Raw genomic sequence first — 13710 nt, forward strand, 5'->3', positions numbered from 1 at the left:
CTCAGGCAATAAGCCCACTGCCCCCACCGCCCACCTCCAAGCCCCAGCAGGCCAGGCCAGGCAGGAGGAAAGCTCCAGGGCGGCTGTCGCTGGGTCTGAGGTGAGCCCCCTCCCAGGCCCCTCCTCAAGGCTCAGAGACAAGCCCGTGTGGAAAAGCAAACAGGCCAGGGATGCGCCCTTTGGACCTTTTGCAATTCTTAATCCAGGGCCTCCTATAAATAGGGTGCTTGCGCGCGGGCGTGCAGTCCCACCCTCCCCTACTGCCCGCGGAGCCAGTGTAGGTCTCAGGGCAGCCTCTGAAGAGCCCCTGGAGCCAGCAGCGGCGCCAGGCCGTGGCCAGGCCACAGCCAGGAAGCCAAGGAGCCTTCTCACCCACTCATCCGCCATGGGCCCGGCCAGGCCCGCGCTGCTGCCGCTGCTGCTGCTGCTGCTGCTCCTGGACGCTGGCGCCTGGGCCCGTGAGTAGGACGGGGTGCAGGGGGAGCCCCGGGTGCGGGTTGCAACATCTGACCATGACCTAAACCGGAGCAGGTGGAAGCCCATGGCGGGCCGTGGCTGAGGCAGCTTGGGCTTGGGTCAGAGGGAGGGCAGACACAGGGCTCACAGGCTCACTGGGACAGGGACCAGGACGAACTGACAGCTCCTCCAGACTCCGGATAGGATGGGCAGGTGGCGGGCCTGGGGCCTGAGCTCTCCAGACCTGCTTCCTGCAGGAAAACAAGACCTATGCAGTGGTCCTCCCTGTCAGACCCCAGGACCTCAGTAGGACATGGAAAAACCCAGTCTCTTTTTTTTCTTTTCTTACAGAAGACGAGGCGTTGGAAAATGTCAGCCCAAGCTGTTCAAGTAAGGCATTTCTTCACTGGGCATGGATCGGCACCCCCCACACCAGGCCAACTGCCCTTTTAGACCTCTGGTCACCAAGGCCACCTCACTCTACATAGTGTTGTATGTTCAGATTGGTGTTTGCTGCTCAGACCCTAGGAAACAAGTGCTTTGAGCCTCTGCCCACCCCCAAGGGTCTCCACCCTCATCTACCAGTCCTTTTGTCCCAAAAATTTGGCCTGGGGATGGGGAAGGGAAGGGACTGCCACTCTGACAGCATTATGAACACTTTAAAGAGACATCACTATCCTGTTTATCAGTTATTAATCATTGATTCAGAGTATGTGGGGATGAAGAAATACTGACTTTAACCTTTGTGCAAAAATCCAGCCCCCCACCCCTTGGTGTTTACCTGACCCCTGGAGGTCAGAGGAGCTGGCCTTGGGCAGTACTCTATGTTCTCTAGAGAATGCCTGAGCTGACCTCTGATGGTGCCACACCGCCATCTGGTGGACACCTTGAATCACTACATTGGGCTTATGCTGTTCTGTCTCAAGTTTATAAAATTTCCTCATAGTGGAATCCTCCAGAAATTTCTTCTTCTTAAAGTTAACCAGATATCCCTAATGCCTAAAGAAATTTGCCTAAGGTATTTGAAATAATTTAAAAAATAGTCACATAATTTTGGTATTTTCAAGCTGAGAAAAGTACTATCCCTTTGCTTAGTGCTGTCAAATCTTAACTTTTTCAAAGTTCTCTTCTATACATTTTGGAGCCCCATTATTTAATGCCTGGCACTCTCTTCCCTGTATCTCAGATGATATGTTCAAGGAAACCCAGCTAATTTAAATATCAGGTTCAGCAATGCTTAATTAACATAATGTAAAGAAAATTAAAAATAATTTGAGCTCAATTACAATTTTTTAAATTATCTATACCACCACCCCTCTCTGCCCAGAACTGACTGCCTGGGGAGAGCTATTTCTGATATGCAAACTTATTTCTCATTTTAGAAGAGGCAACTCGATTCAAGCACCTCCGGAAGTACATGTATAACTATGAGGCAGAGAGCTCCAGTGGTGTCCCTGGGACTGCTGATTCAAGAAGCATCACAAAGATCAACTGCAAGGTATGGAGGATGGGCACTGGAGGAACCTGGAGCCCAGGCTTGCTCCACAGGTGCCCAGAACTGGACCTTCCAGGAGGTCCCAGCACATGCCAGAACTGTTGTGACCTCAAAGTGCTAGAACTGGCCCTCAGCTTGTAAGTCAGCCACATTGCTGAGAAGCTGTCCACCACAGAAAATTTTGCCCGGAAAAAAACATTCTTCCTTTAATTTCCATGCTACAATTTGAACACATGGTCTAGATTTACCAGAAATGTAGGACTACAGATTTCAACACAAGGGAGGCCCGGTAAGTAAGCTAAGAGAGGTGGGCAAGGTGGTATTTACAATCAAAGTCAAACTGTTGCTAGAAAGAAATGGAAAAAAACTTAACATGTAAACATGTAGTTCATTCTAAAATGAAACCTTGCTTATTCTTGAGACTGGCTATAGTCCTGTCCCTGTCCATATGGAACAGATCAGAGGGCTACTGTCAAGGTTCGTATGGGGAGGAGGAGGCAGGTTGAGAAGCTTCCCTGTTCTCCATAGGGCTCCGTAGTCCTTGTCTGTGCTGTCAAATGAGGTAAGCATTAGCCACACGTGGCTATGTAAATTAAATAAAATTAAAAATTCACTTCTCAGTCTTATTAGCCACATTTCAAGTGCCCAATAGCTGTTGTGGCTCATACTACCATATCACACAGTGCAAATATAAAGCTATCTGTCATGACAAAAAGTTCTTTGAATAATGCTGGCTAATGCTCTTTCAACCGCAGCTGTATGTGAGACCCTCAATAGGCCCTAGAGGATACAGTTTTCGGGTGACATGAAGGAAATATTTGCTGTGAAAACCAATGATAGCCACTTCCTACTTCCTATTTTTCTTACTAAATTCTTACTTTTAGTCTTCTGTCTTCTAACTAAGTGCACCAAGTTCTTTGTAACTGAAGTGAATAATTTAAAGCCAATAAAAAGACATCCTCCTTCCCATGCATAGGTGCAAACTTAAGAAACTTGTTATCCTGAAAGAGGAAAAGACCAAAAATAGGACAGAGCCTAGGTTGATGCATGGAGACCCATGAGAGAACCATTACCCCGGTGCCCTAGTTAGACATGAAGCTCTGGGTTGTGGGAAATCTCTTCGTGCTTGATAGAGAAACTCAGTATGCTGCTACCCTCCATTCTCAGGTCGAGCTAGAGGTTCCCCAACTCTGCAACTTCATCCTGAAGACCAGCCAATGTACCTTGAAAGAGGTATATGGCTTCAACACTGAGGGCAAACCTTTGCTGAAGAAGACCAAGAACTCTGAGGAGTTTGCAGCCGCCATGTCCAAGTAAGGGTGGACTCATGCATTTATATTTCTGAGCTCTTTGCATCCCTGGCTGTGTTACGTGAATGCCTGCTTAATCATATGTGTGTCCTGTGAGGCATGATCATGTGTGTTTATGTTAGGTGCCTGTGAGTATAAGTGTATTATAATCAGTGTTCACCATGGATCAGGAAACTGCAGAATTTTCAGAACTATCTAAAAGAGGAAAAAGCATTACTTACCCTCCCTTAGTCAGGTTGCCTTAATTATCATTTAAATGTGTTTCTAAAAGATCTCATGCTTTTAAACTCTTTGAGGCAATTTATTTAAACAAGATGGTGGCAAAGGGTCTTTAGTGCCAACATATAGTGGCACAGGGTCTTTTCAGTGGGAGGCAAAGGGGCACAAGGCTTTAGTGGTCCTCTACCCAGGGTGGCATGCAGCCACTGCATACCAGAAGGCCAGGACTTTGTTTACAACTGGCATCTCTTCTGACACTCCAGCACCTGTGTTGTAACAGCCATTAAATATTTTTAACATTATCTCTGCTTTGTCCCTAATTACAGTATAAGCAGTCAGTTTGTAGCATAAAAAATTCTACCCCTGCCCATCTTTCAATTTGCTAACATCAGAAACCAGTCCTTTCTCTATGAAAGAGGCTTACGTAGACTCTTCTTTCTTCCATCCAAATACCTCACTTTACCTGAGATTCTGATGTGCATGATGGGAAGGGGTTTGGTGGCAGGAAGGAATAGCAGTTATTTTTTAGTCCCTTACTCTTCTCTAAACACAAGGGACTCTTAACTCTCGATCATGAGGGCTTTCTAGGCCTGCATCACCATGTCTGGAATTTTCTGAAAGGTGCAGAAATACAGGAGAAAATCCTGGTCTCCTTGTCCTTCTAACTTAACTAGAACAGGTTCAGCCAGGCCCTCAGGCACCCAAATCATCCTCAATGAGAAGGTTCTAAAACCAAAGTCAACATGAATTCCAGACATGACCTGAGAACATATAAAAACAAATGTATGCTCAAATTCATTAGTAGTCAGGAAATGCAAATTACTGTTACAATAAGATAGGGATTACCTCACGCCCATCAGACTGGACAACTTTAAAACAGCAATGGCACCTGTTGCTGGTGAGCCAGGGAGGAAAAGTCATTCCCACACATGGCTTGTGGGAATGAGAGCCACAGGGTGATAGCTATTCCAGTTGAAAATACTTATACCCTTTGACACAGCAATTCCAATCTCTGGGACCCAAGCCCATGAAAATAAAAGCAGTAATGCATGAAGATGAAGATAAACACATAAGGATATGTATTTCAGTATTGTTTGTGTGGCAAAAAAAAGGGAAAAAAAGTCCAGTAAATGCCACCAAATGGGGCAATGTGTTGAATAAACTATATATAACAACAGAATGGAATGTTTATACAGCTTTTGAAAAAAGAATCTTTTAGAGCTTACCAAGCGACTCAGGGTTTTCCTAGAATATAATTAAATGAGAAAAACATGAAGGGAAGTATGCATAATACGATTCCATTTGCATAAAACAAATAATTACAACATCTTTATGTATCTGTGTTTGTACTCACAATCTATGTAGAATTGTATGAACAGGGAGATATGAATGAAATACCCACTCGGGTGTCCATACTGGTGGGTGGAGAACAGACAGGGAAGAGATGAGCCCAGCAAAAAAAAAAAAAAAATTAAGAGTAATAATGACAAAACTTTACCTGTTTGTGTACTTTTTTGAAAATATGTATGTGTGTGTGCATATATTTGTAAAGAACTGATGTTAACAACTGAGAAGGAGCCTGCCAAGCAGAAGCATCCTTCCAACAGGCTCAAAGTGGAGAGGGAACCTTTCTGTGACCACATGCTCTCTCTGGGACAGGTATGAGCTCAGGCTGGGTGTTCCTGAAGGGAGGCAAGTCTTCCTTTACCCAGAGAAGGGTGAACCCAAACACATCCTGAACATCAAGAGGGGCATCATTTCTGCACTCCTGGTTCCCCCAGAGACAGAAGAAGACAAACAAGTGTTGTTCACGGTGAGAATTTAGAAAGCTGAAAACCCTCTAAACTTCACTTCCCATGTCAGAGACCAGTCACATGGTACCTAAAATGGATTGTTGGCTTGGGTTACATAGGAGACCCTGTATTTGGTGTATAATACCAGAACCTGTGGTTCTTCCTGTCCCTTGGGGTCATTGATGGACATCCCAAGCAGGTCAATCATGTTGGGTCTAATTTTAAATCACTTACTGGGACTCCTGATCTCTCTATCTATGTTGGACTTCTTCCCCCTCCAGTTCCCACATGTTACAACATGGTAAAGTCTGTGTGTATTGCAGACTCCAAAAAGATTGGAATATATTGCCAGCCTCTTTCTAAAAATGTCGGATTTCAGCATAAAGAGAATCCAACTTTCTTCAGCCCTCTGAACATTTTTCAGTCCTTCCTGTGCTCTGAGTTCTCAGCTCCACGGTGCTTGGAGAACACAGAGATGCATCCTGCACAGGCCTTTCCTCCAAGCTGCTCTTCACCTTTTCTTCTCCCCCAGCCCTGGCTGGCCAGGCACCAGCAGTGCAGGCAGGAAAAAAAAAGTCCTTCCCAAATCTACATTCATTTTGCCTTTGCTCTCAGGCTTCTTTCCCAGCCCTTCCCAAATACCTAAAGGCTTTTCCCATGTTGAATGCTCCTGAATGTGTCTTCTGCTCCCACAGGACACCGTGTATGGAAACTGCTCCACTCATGTTACCGTCATGACAAGGAAGGGCAATGTGGCAACACAGATATCCACTGAGAGGGACCTGCAGCAGTGTGACAGCTTCCAGCCCATCAGCACGGGCGTCAGCCCACTTGCCCTCATCCAGGGCCTGGTGAGCCTCATACCAGCCTTCAGTCTGCCCTGAGCAGCATCCTTCTTACAAACCCTCAAGAATGTTCCAGCTGGTAGGGACCTCTGAGAAGATCCTGCCTGGCTTGTTCCTGAGCAGGACACCAAGGACCAGGCACTAGAAGGACTGCTAAGGCCGCACTGCTTTTTATTAATTGTGCCAGGACTAGAATCAGGCCAGAGCTCTGTCCTTCAGTGGTCCTCCTGTTGTGACACTGAACCCTCTGCCATCAATTGAGTGTGATGATGATTCATCCCTGAGAAGGCAAAGTCCTTTGCTGTTGCTTTCTGTGGGTGAGCTGGTTGTCCCAACATCTGACCTCTATTAAGGTCCTAAGGCCTGTGTTCACTTTTCTCCCTCATCCCAGCCACCTGTCCTTATACACTACGTGTGACCCTGACCAAATCAAGGCCCACTGGCCTCCTGCCTGGGCCACCCACTCAGTATTGACCTTCTCTGCTGCTAGCTAGGTCACATAGCACCACATGACCTGAGTTTGCCTAACCTCTTGTCACATCATCCAGAACATGAGGCACAGGTTATCTCAGTAAACATGAAAGATGAGCAATCACTGCCCTGCTGGGCCATGTTCAAGGTCCTTGTCCTGGGGACTAAACACAAAGAGTCTGGTGACCATGGGGGCCATAGTCAGAGGAGGCTCAAGCACTGGTTTAGGGTCTTTTCAGAGAGGTTGCTCTATGTTTACTCCTACTGAGGGAGGGAGAGTAGTGGGTGAACCATGAACCTTACCCTGGAGATGCTTCCAGGCTAATGCAGAAGCAAGGTTCACATGCATGCCCATAAAATACAATGCACAGCACACCTGATAAAGTAGTCAACTGAGCAGTGTAGACAAGCATTTCTAAGCCTGAGTAGGAAGGATGCAGCATTTGCACGTAGCTCATTAGGCAAAGTTATGGAGGATGTGGAGCACAAGCCTGAAAAATACAACGGATGAGCAAATGGGAGAGAGCCAAGGATAGGCTTCTAGGCAAAGAAAACCTAATAGGTAGTAGCATGTGTGGCGTTATGTGGGGGCAGATGGGTATGTGGGGCATAAGGCATATACATGTGCAGGATGAGAGCTCTGCTGAGGTGAAATAAGAAGAGTCCACAGCCTTGAGCATGCTGACTTTTACTGAGCTTGTCTAGTGGTGCAGGACTCCCATTCTCCTACCTTGGAGGAAAATGACTGTGACAGAAGACTGAGGTCCAAACCCCAGAAACTGTTCAAAATGCTCACTCTCCAACCTCATGCACAGGTCCGCCCCCTGTCAACCCTGCTCAGCAGCAGCCAGTCCTGCCAATACACCCTGGACTCCAAGAGGAAGCATGTGTCAGAAGCCATTTGCAAGGAGCAACACCTGCTCTTGCCTTTCTCCTACAAGTAGGTCTCCTGCTGCTCCCCCAACTCATCATCAAGGGGTTTATGTAAGCTGAACTCTCCTGTGCCCTTGTCCAAGCTAGGCTGTGCCTGGGTGGGAGTTATGAAGAGGTACAATGCAGAGCCCATACCTGACCTCCTTTTTAAGCAAACAGGCAATTTGACAGAAAATTCTTAGGCATGTGAAACAATTTTGAAACCAACAAAATACATCTCAGACTTTAAGGGCCATGGACCCAGAAAATTAGGTAACCATTGCAGGATGCCCTGGTTAGGAATAGTTTCATGGAGGATTTGGGATTTTTGACAGGAGACTTGTGTATCCAATCAGTTTTGAATTAACTAATGTTTATTGGGTAATTACTGTATTCTTGGCACTGTGCTGTGGGAGATATGAAGAATTTTGAGGCTCAGTATTAGTCCTTGCCCTCTGGGAACTCCAGGCTGATATAGGATATAAGATACATTTGACCTTGAATGTGACCAGGGGGACATGGGTGCTGTTCATTAGGGAGTGAAAGATAGCTAGATTTAACCATGCTCTGAAAGGTGGGCAAAATAGAGCAGTAGTAGAGATAGGAACTTTGACATGAAAAGACTAGTGTGTTCTGGGTTGGTGGCCCTTCATGAGGCAGGGTGCTTCCTCTGTTACCAGGAATAAATACGGGATGATGACACACATTACACAGACTTTGAAACTTGAAGATACACCTAAGACCAACAGCCGCTTCTTTAATGCAGGTAAGACTTTGTGTCCTCATTGGTGCAGGGGAGTCTGTCCAACAGGTGCCAATCACAGCTTAGCTCATGGTTGGGCCCTGTTAAATGTCTGCTGTGTTAAAAAGTGAAGCAGACACTGGAATTTGGCTACTGAGTAGGTAGATTCATTTCAGAACATCAAGGGGTAGTGGGATAAAGAGAAGTTGCCAAAGCTGCTTAGGTTTCCTAAGTCAACCGTGACACCTTTGGAGGAGTTGACAGTCTCATAGACTCTGTGACTAGACTTGTGCCTGTCCTGGACCAGATGGAGAAAGCGGGAAAAGATCTTTAGGGCCAGACCAGAGAGTAATCCAAGGAACAGAACTTCAGAGACCTCTACTCTAACCCTAGCCCAGCATTATATTCTACATAAATCTGTCAAAATTCTTGCTTGTGCCTCACCTCATTTATTTGCCTATGATATTAGGTGGTAATGGCAGATGAGTTTATACCCATTCTGTGGAGGGAAAATGGACAAACAGGGAGGCTTAGTGATGTAGTCAAGGTCCCAGAACCTCAAAGGTGTGTAAAATGAGCATCCAGGTCTAATTAAAACCAGGACTCTGCCCATTATTTCACAATTCCATGCCTACCTTCACTCCTCTCCCTATACAAGTGAGGGCAGAAAGATGGGAAGACTGCAGAAGGGTCTCTCCTCATCAGAAACTGCTAGAAGGTTCAATTAGAAAGACTGGTGGTGAAACCACTAGTCCAGCCTCAGCTGTCACTGGATCAGTTGCCCCATCTCCTCACCATTCTTTCAGGCAGAGGTAATTTGATACCAAAGCCAGACAACCTGGATTAAATTCTAGCTCTGCCTCTTAGTTCAGAGAGCTCTTGTGTAAGGACTCTCAAAGTAAATTGCTCACCTCTGGATCTTAGCTCCTTTTTCTTAAATTAGGGAATAATACCAACCCCCAGGGATGCTGTGATGAGTCAATTAACAACACCTAGCCCAGAGCCACATAGCTACTACGCATTAAGAAGACAGTTGTTTTCTTCTCTTTTCTACCTGCTAGTACCTCCCTAGTTTCTATTAGCTGAAGACATGGTTGAGATGTAGAAATAACCAAGAATTCCTTTGGCACTTTCTAGGTACTGAGAAGGTGGGTCTGGCCTTCGAGAGCACCAAATCCACATTGCCACCAAAGAAGGCCGAGGCTGTCTTGACAACACTCCAGGAACTGAAAAAGCTATCCATCTCTGAGCAGAATGCCCAGAGAGCAAATCTCTTCAAAAAACTGGTTACTGAGTTGAGAGGCCTCAATGAAGAGGCAGTCAAATCCCTCTTGCCACAGCTGATCGAGGTGTCCAGGTAGGTCTTCAGTGGTTGCAGCTCAGTCTCAGACAACCTATGGAAGCTGTCAGAACTTTTGAACTTTGGTCAGAGAACCTCAGGAACCATTTAATATCAATCTAGTTAATCAGTCAAACAGTTAATGTCTTCTGGGCAGAGAAATATCAGCTAAGATGCTTAGAGTTTCAAGGGCAAGACACACACACAGGGCATTCGAGGAAGGTGCGCATTTGTGTGTTAAAACCAGAGGGAGGTAGCACCTCTCATTTGAAGAGTATCTTCTCATCCGTGCTTCTAGAGGGTTCCTTGAAGAGTGTGAGATAAGAAGTTTGTGCCCTCTGGAACTTACAAGCTAGAAGGGAAAGAGCTCAGGCAAACAAAATAATGTGTGTTCTCTGTACTTCAAGGGACGGAATCCAGGTGCTCTGAATGTCATAAAAGTTGCTGAGGCCAGAATGGACTAGGCCAGTGCTGGCCAGGCATGTTCTATGTCCTGACCAAAGGGCAGTGATAACATGCCCCTTTCAGCTTGAGGCCTAGAGGTTGTTCTTCAGATTTCTCTCACAGTGTTTCTCCAGTGGAAAGACTCTTCTTAGGGAAGGATCATGGTTCTTGGGCTCAGAGTTGGATTTTGAATTTAGACAGTGAATAGGGCACTCCTGGAAGAGGTCACACCACAGACCAAAGAGGGTTCACCACCTTGATGCTGCTCTGTGTAACTCTCTCTTTTCTTCTCAGCCCCATCACTTTGCAAGCCTTGGTTCAGTGTGGACAACCCCAGTGTTACACTCACATCCTCCAGTGGCTGAAAAGTGAGAAAGCTCACCCCCTCCTGATAGATGTTGTGACCTACCTGGTGGCCCTGATCCCAGAGCCTTCCACACAGAGGCTGCGAGAGATCTTCAACACGGCCAGGGAGCAGCAAAGCCGGGCCACCCTCTATGCACTGAGCCATGTGGTCAACAAGTGAGTCTCTGCACTGAATTTCTTCTCCACCTGGGAGCAGAGGAAAATCCCGCCTCTCTGTACTGACATGGCACCCCTCCTTCTACCTTCTAACCCTAGTGCTTACTCTTTTCTACTGGACATTTTGAGAAGAACAACTTGGAATAAGAAATCAACAAACACAAGTTTGGATTTTAAGAAAGCTCATCTATGCCTTCCAAATTAAGAGAATGTTAACACTCTTCTCTTATTCTGTAGCTATCATCAGATGACCCAGGAAATGACCCAGGACCTTCAGGACATTGCTGATTACCTGTTGGAACAGATTCGCAATGAGTGTACTGGGGATGAAGATCACACCTATTTGATCCTGAGGGTACTTTTAGTCTTCTGTATAAGATGCATCATTTCAGCAATGCCCTTCTTGAACAACCTTTACTCCTCCTTCTGTGCTGTGATGAGTTCTTATTTCGTTTCTTCAATGCAGGTCATTGGAAACATGGGCAGAACTATGGAACAGGTAATGCCGAGACTCAAATCTTCAGTCCTGAAATGTATCAGAAGTGCAAAGCCATCGCTGCTGATTCAGAAAGCTGCTATCCAGGCCCTGAGGAAGATGGAACTCAGAGATGAGGTAAAGTACACAAGGGTGTTTGAAAGTGAAAGTCCATGATGATCAACAAGGTCTGGGGAAGTACAAGGAGAATGAGGTTCTAAATCCCGTTCTTGTGCTGACTTTCTTTTACTGTTTTCTCATTGCAAAACTTCAATGAGCCTATTGACTGCCTAGTGGTATATGGGATGAGAAACATAGTCAACTTGCTGCTACTCCTCTCTCACAAAGAACATGAGATTTTTGCTATATCATGTCCTACTACCAGATTGACCATCACTTTTATTTTGAGAAAACATACCTGATTTCTCCAGTGGCACCAAACTGAGATAGTGAACCTGGTCCTCCTACCTTAGGTGGCAGAAACTCCACAGCTTTTGAAATCGCCTGATTTTTTTAGCTCCAAAATCTCACTGTGCCTTCCCACCTTCATTCTTACATTGAAATAATTCATGACAGAACAATTTTGTCTTCACTTAGTAGCAGATCGCAAAACAAATAATCACTTGGTCAAAATTTATGTATTCTAATGCAATTGATTTGAGCACATATTTGATAGGAGTCTTCTGAGAACCCAGCCTTGAGCTGGTTGCTTTAAGGAACACTAGCAAGAAGATTCAGCATTATTTGAAGAGTTATTAGAGAGAGATTAGACTTGTGTTAAGAAAGAACTAGCGGACCATGCCAGTATTGGCCAGGCATGCTCTGTGTCCTGATAAACAGTTGCCTCTTTTGGCTACAGGTCAGGGGGATCCTTCTCCAGACTTTTGTGGATGGTGCTGCTCCAGTGGATAAGCGACTGGCTGCCTATCTCATGCTGATGAGGGGGCCTTCCCAGGCAGATATTAACAAAATTGCCCGAATTCTCCCACGGGAACAGAATGAGCAAGTGAAGAACTTTGTGGCATCCCACATTGCCAACATCTTGAACTCAGAAGAATTGGATATCCAAGAGTAAGTCATCCCTTGCACCAATCTGCTACAGAGGGCCCTGGGTTGGAATTCCAAGTCTCCATTCAGGCCCAGGCCCTGTCTGTCCTTTATGGAGTGTGCTTTCTTCTGGAACGCATGTGAGTGTGCAGCAGACCCTGAGCCAAAGTCTTGGGGCAAATGAAACCCATATATTTTAGTAGCAATTGGAAATCCATATTTGCTCAGGATGCATGAGATGATGAATAAGTCACATGGTATGTTGGCTCAAAGTATATCTCTTCTTTTCATCTAGCCTGAAAAATTTAGTGAAAGAAGCCCTGAAAGAATCTCAACTTCCAACTGTCATGGACTTCAGAAAATTTTCTCGGAACTATCACCTTTCTAAATCTGTTTCTCTTCCATCGCTTGACCCAGTCTCAGCCAAAATTGAGGGGAATCTTATCTTTGATCCGAATAATTACCTTCCTAAAGAAAGCATGCTGAAAACAACCCTCACTGTCTTTGGATTTGCTCCAACTGACCTCGTCGAGGTATGTGTGAGACTAAAGAAGAGTCTCAAGTTCTCTTGCCTGGTCTGTACACCACAAATACAAAGTCAGGGGAGCTGTGAACCAGCCTGGGGAGGAGCAGGAATCATCAAGGGATTGGTACCTTCATTTTGAGGCTTTTCTTTCCTTCCTTCCTCGCCTTCCTCTCTGTCCACTAGGGGTCATCTGAAACATTATTCCTTATATTAATGGAAATGTAGATGTCTCAGAGAAGCCCTTCAACTCAAAGTCCAACGAAATACTTGAGCTAACCAATCATTTCTGGTTCAAACCCTAAATCCTCTCCAAGTTCTGAATCATCAGTTTAATTATTTATCCTCTCATCCCCGTCTTTTCTAGAAAAAGGCAAATGAGTTCTACCCTTCAAGAGTCTAGTGAAATTTAAATAGAGAACTTCTGTGAAATGCTAAGCCCAGCTCCTTCCCTGCAGTGTTCATCAAATACGTTTTTAATTAAGTAGACATAAAAGGGGGAATGGGAGACTGATGTATAGCCAGAACACCCAGTGGCATATTCTTGCTTGATTTTCTTTCTCAGATTGGCTTAGAAGGAAAAGGCTTTGAGCCAACACTGGAAGCTCTTTTTGGGAAGAAAGGATTTTTTCCAGATAGTGTCAACAAGGCTTTATATTGGGTCAATGGTCGAGTGCCTGATCGTGTGTCCAAAGTCTTGGTGGACCACTTTGACTATATCAAAGAGGATAAACATGAGCAGGTATGTATTGGATATGTATTCTCTCAAGGAAAGATTTGGGTCTCAGTGCAAAAACATTCTTTTCTAATCACAGAAGTCATCAAGGTCCTATCTAACTGAAATAACAACTGTGGATGTGTATTAACCAGTCCTACAGGGCTAGGGTCCAGGATTCTCAGCAGTTAAGGGCCTTATGGAAATGCATTGTGTCCAGGAACCAGACTCACTAGGGGCACTCTAGCAAAATGATTAAGAGTATAAAGTATGGGACCTCGGTTTGATTCTAACCTCAGTCTTTAAATTGTGTTATTCCAGGCAAGTTAGTTAATACTATATATGTCTGTTCCTGCACCCTCAGGGTACTAATCCACACTTCACAAAGTTATTTAAAGACTA

At 45.3% G+C, this 13710-nt stretch overlaps 1 protein-coding gene across 1 annotated transcript in view; it reads left to right on the plus strand.

The window, feature by feature from the left end:
- Window positions 1–232: 232 nt before the first annotated feature.
- Apob (apolipoprotein B) overlaps window positions 233–13710 on the plus strand; it is a 40513-nt gene continuing 27035 nt past the window's right edge. Inside the window, exons 1-15 of the mRNA XM_015479940.2 lie at window positions 233–458; window positions 808–846; window positions 1839–1954; window positions 3119–3264; window positions 5140–5293; window positions 5969–6124; window positions 7405–7529; window positions 8182–8267; window positions 9381–9600; window positions 10321–10548; window positions 10786–10903; window positions 11015–11161; window positions 11883–12094; window positions 12366–12603; window positions 13159–13335. Of these exons, the coding sequence (XP_015335426.1) occupies window positions 386–458; window positions 808–846; window positions 1839–1954; window positions 3119–3264; window positions 5140–5293; window positions 5969–6124; window positions 7405–7529; window positions 8182–8267; window positions 9381–9600; window positions 10321–10548; window positions 10786–10903; window positions 11015–11161; window positions 11883–12094; window positions 12366–12603; window positions 13159–13335 (2235 nt within the window). The 5' untranslated portion in view covers window positions 233–385. The remainder of the gene's footprint in view (window positions 459–807; window positions 847–1838; window positions 1955–3118; window positions 3265–5139; window positions 5294–5968; window positions 6125–7404; window positions 7530–8181; window positions 8268–9380; window positions 9601–10320; window positions 10549–10785; window positions 10904–11014; window positions 11162–11882; window positions 12095–12365; window positions 12604–13158; window positions 13336–13710) is intronic.

This window comes from Marmota marmota, unplaced genomic scaffold, assembly GCF_001458135.2.
Source record: "Marmota marmota marmota unplaced genomic scaffold, marMar, whole genome shotgun sequence".
Taxonomy (NCBI): Eukaryota; Metazoa; Chordata; class Mammalia; order Rodentia; family Sciuridae; genus Marmota; species Marmota marmota.